A 10,074-nucleotide genomic window follows, 5' to 3' on the forward strand; every position below is an offset into this window, starting at 1 on the left:
ATATATATGAATCTAGCAGTATGAGGATAATGAGTGAGTTCAGATTAGCTGTTCTGCCCATGTTCAGCAGACATTTTGCGGTCTCCCAGACAAAAACATAGGAAGGGCGGAGATGCATGGGCATTAGATTTAACAAAACGTAAATACAAACACGCACTATATCACCTTTAGGTGCTTGTATCCAGCATCACCTATACCTACTCCAAAGATGGATCGAGTGAAAGATATGGAAGAATGAATAAAACGAGTCTCAGGCCAAGATCACCAAAAAGTTCAAGCATAGTTCGGACGGAGCTATAACATATTTACTGGATTAGCCAAATTGTCAGTGCTTTACAAGTAAGACCACAAACAACGTAGGCGTTATTTACGATAATTTCTTATCCATGAAAATAATACTCTACCTATTAAAATAATTTCTAATCATTCTTACAAACTCTTTATAGCAAACAATATATTACAAAATGGGAAAAAGAAAAAGGATATTACCAAGGAATCTATTCAATTTCAATCTCAGAACATGCAAAGTAAAAGTAACCCTGGGGGCTCAATCTCACCACAACAAGTAATACAGTTCAGGCATACACAAACATGATATGTGAGAAAGACAACATCAAGAAAGACAACTTAGTAACAGTAAAATCGGACATTGACAATTCGACATACTATATGAGGAGCAGGAAACTGAAACATTTGTTTTCCTCACTTAGTGGCTTGTGCAATTATATTACTTAATGAACTGACTTCTTCCTTCGCATTCTCCACCAACGAATCCTGAAAGTCGGTATTAAAGTAAAACGCATTCAATCTAACATTGAGAATGAGACTTCTCAGCAAAGCATTTAAGAAAGAGAAAAATTGTTCCATACCTGTGCTGCTATCAATCGAGCAACTGTTTTCTTGCTGGACTCTTGAAGCTCACCGGCAATTAGAATTTCATCTAGTATATAGTAGGCCTTCAACAATACAAACAAAACTCAGATCAGAAGGAACCTTACTTCACAAAAACAAACTTGCAATTTATGCAATCAACCATTGAAGTTAATTCAGGGTGGATCTATATGGGAAGAATCATCTATAATGGTAATAGACGAAAGAAAAAAAAGTAGCCACTTTTTCGACTAACGAACATAGGCCATGGCCACATACAAACCTTGTGAAAGTTGAATATTAAGTCCAGTTCACAGACCTGCAAACCACGAAACAATCATTGTAAAACCTTACTAGAATAATTGGAGTGTTTCTAAGTAAACCAAGTCCTGTCCTTCAAATGCCAAAGCTTATGAGAACTCACACTGCCAAAATACCGGTCAAGAATCTCCACAAAATGATGAATTATTTCAAGGACTTCTAATTCATTGTCATCTTGATCAATGCACATGCAGAAATAGAGACTAGCATACCTGCACCAGATATACATATGTAAAGACTCAGTTAATTACCACGACAAACAGAAGGGTGCCTAGAAAAGGAGTTGCAATATATGACAAAAGAACTGGTATCTCCATCGCTATACCTTTTATAAACAACTTTATGTCCTCGCCATTCTACAAAATTACATTGCTTGGGAGCACGGGAAAGAATCATTCCACTGAGCTCACGGATTACCTTTTAAAAAATAAATTACACATAGTAAGGATAGTTAATTTGCAGAATGTAAAGTTTGATGTGCAGTGTCTGACGTGCAGTAGTCATGATAATACCATCAATGCCAATGCAATATGAAAAAGTAAACAATATCAGAGGAAAAAATATACTGTGCTCAACATTTAAAGATTCTAAATATACATAAGGAAATGAAGATCTTAAGAAATTATTAAGTAGTTACTATGCTATATGTAAAATAAGGAAAAAGTATGCAAAGGAAATTCATTAGTTACCTTACTCCTTTCTTTCTGAGAATAAGGTGAGTACCATTTTGTCAGTCTCACCTTCCCTTGGCGACTAATGAGAAGCACAAAGTTGATCTACATAGCAGAGGCATAAAACATGTTCACTCACATTGGAAATAAATAAAAGAACATGCATGTTATAACTAGAAACCCCAAAATCCGCATTCCAAATTACAAAGTGGAAAGAGATCCTATTCTACCATCTTAAAGTTGCCTACTTTTATGCCAAAATATGAAAGAAAATTGACAAGCCCTCCTACCATGTATGCCGTAAGACAACAAATCATGTTCGGATATATAGATTTTTCAGCATACATGAGGACACGCACAAGCAAGAACTAGGTACTTTTCAGGAGCTATATAGACATCTGATTTAGACAACAGAGTGACAGACTTTGGCTAATTTACACAATTAATTACCACATAATTCAAAAGCCCCAGAGGAAACAGGGTATAACATTGATGACTCTGGTTCATTTTTTTCGTATAAAGGGAAACCAAGTACACAGACTTATCCTACCTAACAAGGTCGAGGAAAAGTAAATGTGCACAGCCTTATAGTTGCCAGCAGCAAGGTCACTACTACGATTTGAACACATAACCTTCAGGTTAAGGCAGAAACCTTTCCATTGGCCCAGTGTTTTTAAATGCAGTCTGCAACCGCAATTGCCGCTGCATTATCGAGGTTTTTATTGTGTAACCCAATGTTTCAAATTCCAGATACTGGTGCATAGCAGCTGGCCCCAAAAATGCTATAGTGGGATAGCAGATAGCAGGATAGACGTTCTTTTGAATTTTTTATATAGTTTATATAATGTATACTATAAAAACTTCGTACCCCATTTGCCAGAGGCTCTTCGCTATGCGAATGACATTCATAATGAACAATATAAAGTTCCTAGATAGGAATCATCAATTATCAATCACCATTTTCTAAATCCAAGCCTTCTTTATCATTTTCACTACTATTACAGCGGTAGATTTCATTTTTGAAAGTTGAAAATCCAAAAATAACCCTCCAAGAAACCCCCCTATTGCCTCTATTCAGAGTTCTTTTTGGAATCAACACATAGCAATGCTACGTCCACTGTTCTTCAGACCACTATTTGGTTTGCTACAGCCACACACTAAACTGCTTCGCTATGGCAGCCCCTGTAGCAGGCAGGGGCCGCTCTGCTGCCATATCAGTGCTATTTAAAACCCTGGGGCAACCACATTGTAACTGCAATTGTGGCCATATGTGTGTGTGTATATATATATATATATCAAAGATCAGTTTCTTTTTTGTCAGTTATGTTTTCTTCTAATTCAAATAAAAATTGTTAAAAGTTTTCTGGTATGAAAAAAAAAAAGTCTGGGTCAATAAAATTAAACTAGGTTCCTGATAGATCAGATAAAATTGTAAATACCCTCTTTTTCATACTACTCTTTCTACATATAATCGAATGATTTAAAAAACAAAAATTTGCATATGGAATACACAATACCATGCTATTATTACTTATAAAATGTAAGGCATAACCACAACCACAATTTAAAACAATGACCATTGCGCCAAGCTTCACCCTCAAAGCACACCAAAGAGGAACATGGAAAATTTGGATGACTTATGAGGGTGAATTTTTCTCTAACCATTTTATTTTCCCTTTCAGATTTGGTGCCCCATCTCCACACAGATTAATCAAATCATGTCATGAAAAGAGCGATCATCACTCAACCGAAATTTAGCATAAGAATCTAAAACCTAACCTAACAATCAAGCATAGATGCTTGGCATGAATTACAATGAACAATTTCAACTCGTATGCACCAAAATTGACTAGAGAGTCCAACAGCGTCAAAATTTTAAAACTGAATTAAAAATACGACCCAGATGGCAAAAAAACATCTAGAACGCAGCCCAAGTGCTTGTACTTGATCTGTAGCTAAGTTAGATCTGATTAAGATGCAAAATTCAGAAACTGAAGACATAAATCAAAGTGATATGCGAACAAATGACAAATAAGGATTTAAAAGAAATGCAAAGAGAAGTTCACTGCATATACCATTTGGGATCTGATTAGAGCCTGCAACCACGAACGCGTGAGTGGGTGTATTCACCAACAAAGAACACCCCTCACTTCTTCAAAGCAAACACAACACGAACAAAAAGATGAATGTGTGTTTAACGCCCCACGTTATTATATTTGGAATAACATAAAATAAATAACACATTAAAGAAATAAAAAATAATTCAAGTAGTAAATGACTATTTTAGTGATATTAATTTAAAAATATTTTATGATGATTTAATTTTAAATTCAAAGCTGAATATTAATAATTGACATCCTTAGTTTAGTCAGTACGGTAATTGTCTTATAATTAATGCATAACAGACTGAGTTCATCCCATACAAGAACATACAACAAAAACTAAATATTAATTAAAAAATAAAATTATTAAGTAATAATTAATTAAAAGTAAGGAATATTAATTTAATTTGATATATAAATTCATAATACATGTACTAAAAAATAAAAAAACATACATGATCATATAAATAAAAATATGCATCTCACTTTTCAAATGAAGATTCAAATTTGTTTAAAAATTATTCAATATTCCTTATAAATGTTATATTTTAAATTATATTATACCAATAAATTATGTTTTTGGTACAGCAAGAATTTAATTTGAATAAACCAAAAATGTAAGAAAAGTAATATTTTCATCTATTGTTTTTTTTATAAGATAAACTATAAAAATTGTTGACTTTTATAGTCATTATTTTAAAATTCATACATAAAATAATTTTTAATTGGTTGATGATATAAAAAATCATTAACAGAAAATTAAATTCATATAATAAATATCTTTCCTTTGATTTTCTTAACTAATCATGAATATATTTTTTTTAAAACTAATTATGAATAAGAATTCAAAAAATATCAATTTAGACATGTCACAAGTAATATAAATAATTTTAAACATGAAAAATATAATTTATTAGTTATCACTATAAACTAACATTAAAACACGTGACACATAAATATAACAATCTTACAATAATACAATTTTAGATTATTAACTTTAAAACAATTATTTGCTATTGTTATAACTATTATCTTTTATATATTTATTAAATAAAAATAGAGGAAACTAATCATCGCTTGCACACACGTTTACATTCAATAGTGGATCTAAATGGCAGTCAAATGAATATTCTCCCGACACTTCATTTGATAAATTGTTGACATTGTTCAACGACCAAGAACTTCGCATAGATGAGAAGAATGAAATATCAGACATATGTATAAACAATTAATTGAAATTGTAGAAAGAAAACACTAATTGTAATGTATTTTCACACAAACCTAAAACACTACATTGTTGATGCAAGACAAGAAGGTGAATTATTTAGTTTGTTGGCTTGGTCTTATCTGTTGGATTCCTCAACCCTATTTCGTATGCCTCAATATTTAATGCTTTTTACAAAAAAAAAAAAAAATTAATACATCATACGTGGGTTACACTTTATTTGAATATTTTAGAATAGTTTCTATTCAACGAAACATAAATTAATAAACTTTAAAATACGTTTTTTTTTCCATGCAAAATACCCAAAGTTCTTTTTTAGTTCTTAAAAAAAAATTTGTCAATTTTTCTTTCTTGTAAATTTATAATGTGTGACTTTTTAGTTTAGAATTAGGTTTAGATGAATTAGGTATAGTCTATGTTTCTCTCTTCATTTCTCTTCCTCTTTCACCAAAAATCACCCTTTACCCTCACGAGAAGATAGTAACATCCTAAACTTTTAATATAATAATTGTTATTAGTTTTAATTTAAAAATTATTAATATAAGAATTTGATTGAATTAAAATGATTATATATATGTGTGTGGAATACTTGTATTATGATATATTAAATATTGTTGAAATATTGAATAAAAAAAATATGTATGTTTTAATTACTTTATTGAAAATTGATTGAGTTAAATAATTATCTTATCAATAGAAAAATTAGGTGATTGATATAAGATTATTGAGATTATTTTATAATAATAAAAGAAAGCATGACAATTCCATATCCTAATTAAAAGATTATTATTGTAAAGATAATTATTATATTAATAATAAAACATTCTATATCTAGTTTGGATGATATATTTGTTATCTTTGAATTTGTAAACATTTAGAACGATTTAAATCTTATCATGTTTCATTTTAATGTATTTTGAAAGAAAATGAAATATTAGATAATAATATTAATTAGATAAATTTAGATAATAGAGTAGGAAAAGATAGAGAAAGATTTGATTAGCCAAACCTATTGAGAATATATCTCATGTGACCCAATCTTAAATCATATATTTTTTTTAATTATATAAGGATGCACAATTCTCTTCTCTTAGAATTTTATAAATGGTCTCTCTCAGAAAATAGAAAATTAGTAGATCATAATGGATTGAGAAGAAAGTAGAAATAAAGAGAAACATATTGATCTACTAAATGGAGAAGACGAATAATAAGCGAAGAATATGTGAATTATTATGTGCTTGAAGAGGTGAGTAAAATATTTTTTTCCTAAACTTCCATGGTATGATTATTGAAAGATGCATTTATTTTGTGTTATAAAGGACTTGGTATTAGTAGTGCCTAAATATCATGGATTAAATGGTTGAATTATCGTGTTTATATATAATATATGGGTCTCATGGTAATATTTTCTTCCAACACCGTGATGTGTTTGATACTTCTCTCACATATAGAATTAACATTCAAGGAGAATGGTGTTGAGATTTACTATTGCTATATAGGTATAAAAGGATAAGAAAAGGTGTGTCCGGTGCTTGGTTGAAATTAACAAAAGGCTTTGCAAATGTATATGCATATATTGGTGGAACTTATTTTGAAATTCATGAATCAATGTGTCCAATTTTGTGTCTAATTATGTATATACCAATTAAAATATATCTTGATGTGTATATCTGTGTGTTTTGTTTAATAGTTAATTATTAATTGACTTTTATGATGTTATAATTTATGGTATGATCTTATGAATTACTATCTTGTGTAAAGAACTAGGAAATTTGTTTGGTAGTTATTTAGAATGATATTTTGTAATTATGTGTGTGTTGGTCATCACCTTTTAAGAAGCGATGAAGATGAATATTCTTTTTATTTTGAGAAATTAATATGTTGAGATACCTTTATTTAGGATGAGAAAGAGATTTTGGATACCTTCATCTATGATGGAGAAGGTAGTGGGACGTCATTGCATGAATATGAGCTCATAGACCTTTTGAAGAATTTGAGATCCACACCAGTTCTAGAAACCAAAGAATTGAGTCTAGTGATTTTGGGAATCACTAAGTTATGTTAGAGATAATTGTTTGTTCAAGAATTGAATGCAATGAAGTATTGGTGTTTATTTATTGGAATGTTCTTTTGTTGAGTGAATAAATTTGTGGTTGTTTTATAAGTACACACACACACACATATGCTCTCATCAAAATTTGGAACTGTGGCACATTAGGGTGGACATGACTGAGTGGGGTCTCGAACTTCACACGTCGGCTTAAAGAAGTGCCTTTGATAGGAGGGGGAACCTGCAAAACAAAGGACCTTGATGCTCAAGTAAGAACATGTGTGAGGAGAGTAAAGCAAGTATATGTTGTAATGGAGCTCGTATGAGCGAGAGAGAGAGAGAGAGAGAGAGAGGCACATGCTTGTTGTCGTGTGCTGAGTGTGTGAGCAAGTTGTGTAGAGTGGTTCGATGGAACCTGTATTTATATTAGTTGAGAGAGGGTGTTGGTCCTTATTTGTAGGGGCTGTTGTAGCCTTGTAGATAATTCCCGATTTATAGATATAGCCGGGAGCTTAAAGATAATGTTAGAGATAAACATTTGAATTATAGATAAAGGTAAAAGATAATCATACCTTGTAGATAATGCATGGACTTATAGATGTTAGACAAGTGGCCTCAGATATCTTAAGAAGGGGGGGGGGGGTTGAATTAAGATATTCCAAACTATTTCCCCTAATTAAAAATCTATTTCACTTTTTACTCAAGTTATGAATTCCCTTAATGACAATCTTCTTAAATATTAATTCAAATGAAACAATTTGAATATGAATATAAAGCTATAATAAATAAAGGAGATTAAGGGAAGAGAAAATGCAAACTCAATTTTATACTGGTTCGGCCACACCCTTGTGCCTACGTCCAGTCCCCAAGCAACCCGCTTGAGAGTTCCACTATCTTGTAAATTCCTTTTACAAGTTCTAAACACACAAGGACAATCCTTCCTTTGTGTTTAGAATTTCTTTACAACAAGAGACTCACAGTCTCTTAATCCCTTAGAGAATGAGAAGAAGAAGAAGAACAAATCTCTCTAGAAAGAGATGGATTTTACAGATTGAGCACTCAAATAATTCCTTAATGAATTGCAATTGAATTGGCCAAGGAATTCTTAAGAGGATAAAATGAATTTGCTCTTTGAGAGGATAAACACTTGTTGTTCTGAAAATCTCTGAGCAATTTCGTGTTTAAGTCACATATATATAGACCATTGGTGGTTATGAATAAAGCCTTTGAAAAGTTGTGACTCTTGAAATTATATTTCTGAAAATCCTGTCTGGTAATCGATTACAGTAATTGTGTAATCGATTACAGCTTTTAAAATTTGAATTAAAACGTTTACTAACTGCTGGTAATCGATTACACAGTCTAAAATTTCGAATTCAAATTTTTGTAGCTGTTATAAAACGTATTTGGCCACTGGTAATCGATTACATCCTCTAGTAATCGATTATCAGAGAGTAAAACCTTTGAGAAACACCTTTTTAATTTAAATCACTTGGCCAAACCTTTGCTAATTCAATTAGGAATTCCCTTCCTAATATTCTAGTGATCATCTTGATGTTGTGACTTGTAATCTTGAAGTATTGTCTTGAATTCAATCTTGAAAAGCCCATTTGCATCAATTGTAACACATCATCATGATCATCATCAAAACATCAAAGACCATTGCATCTACAATAGATAAATTAATATATGCCAACAAATAATATATTCGAATGTATTCAAATATGAGTAGGTTAGAGATAACCTGTTGGTTGGGGAGCATGGCTGCTAAGGGCTAAGCGTTTGCGCTCCTGTAGTAGGGTTGACATGGAGGGTGGACACATGTCTCTGGGTGCCATGTGGGATGCCACATAGATTTTGTGGGCCCTGAATAGTACATAAGCCCCCCAAGCTCTGAGCTGGAATGCGGGCGAAAGAGGTTGTCCAGTGTCGAAGTAGATTGCCCCTCATCGAGGGAATCTATCTGACGACTGGGGTAGTAATCTTGACAAGCAGAGGGTGATGAGTTAGTCAAACCCCCAGGTGTGGACGAGTATTGTCTAGTGTCGGGCATGGTAGCCTTGATGAATAGGAGTGTTGCAGGTCAATGTGGCTTGTCAAGCCCCCGAGCCTGGACATGTGTTGTTTGGGTTGCTTCTATCAAGTTGTCCGTGATGGACGTGTATTTGGCATGCTAGGTAAGGTAAGTCGTCAAATTTGACAACTCTACCCTTTTTCTAATCGTTGGAGAGTGCATTAGAGACAACACATAATGGTTATCTGCTACAGTAGGCGCGTGCGGTACACGTACTAGAGTAATGGTCGTGTGTGACTGGGTGAACGTTATGGTGCGAAATTCTAGGGCATCTCTTTAGCTCCCGCCAGTTATCGAAAAGTCCATCTCCCCTATAAATGGAGTGGACGTGTGATTTTGAGTCATTGTTCATTGTCTTCTTACTTCCTCGCTTACTCTCGTTCATTCTTGATTCCTTGTGCTTTTTTGACTTTTGGTTTCCCTTTTCGTCCACCACAATGTCTTCTTTTTTGTATGATTCCACCATTGGACTGGGCGACAATGATTCTGGGGGCTCAATTGAGCACCCATCATGGATTGAAAGGTCATCTCGATAGGCGGTTCATCCTCTGAGGTTACTCGCCAAGGTGCCTCTTATAGCAAGTCATCCTCCTCGGAGAGGGTGAAGACCTCGCGGTGAATTGGTGGGGGCACTTCTCGCCCTCACGGAAGGGTACGACTTTCTACTGCTGCTGGGGAGCTAGTCCCGGTTACTATGATCCTCCCCTCTTGTGCTTTCAGGGGTACGAGGAGAGCTAGTGGTGATGGAGATGTGAGGTCGT

General features: G+C 33.2%; 1 protein-coding gene across 1 annotated transcript; it reads right to left on the minus strand.

Moving 5' to 3' along the window:
• Positions 1-376: 376 nt before the first annotated feature.
• Positions 377-4,050, minus strand: LOC100499666 (putative AP-1 complex subunit sigma-2). Its single transcript, NM_001251100.2, has 7 exons — positions 3,938-4,050; positions 1,881-1,967; positions 1,517-1,608; positions 1,295-1,403; positions 1,154-1,189; positions 870-956; positions 377-774 (listed from the first exon to the last, which is right to left on the minus strand). The coding sequence occupies exons 1-7, from the start codon at positions 3,938-3,940 to the stop codon at positions 703-705; spliced, it is 486 nt and encodes a 161-aa protein (NP_001238029.2). The 5' UTR covers positions 3,941-4,050; the 3' UTR covers positions 377-702.
• Between the last annotated feature and the right edge of the window lie 6,024 nt (positions 4,051-10,074).

Source organism: Glycine max, chromosome 13 (genome assembly GCF_000004515.6).
Source record: "Glycine max cultivar Williams 82 chromosome 13, Glycine_max_v4.0, whole genome shotgun sequence".
In the NCBI taxonomy this organism is placed as follows: Eukaryota; Viridiplantae; Streptophyta; class Magnoliopsida; order Fabales; family Fabaceae; genus Glycine; species Glycine max.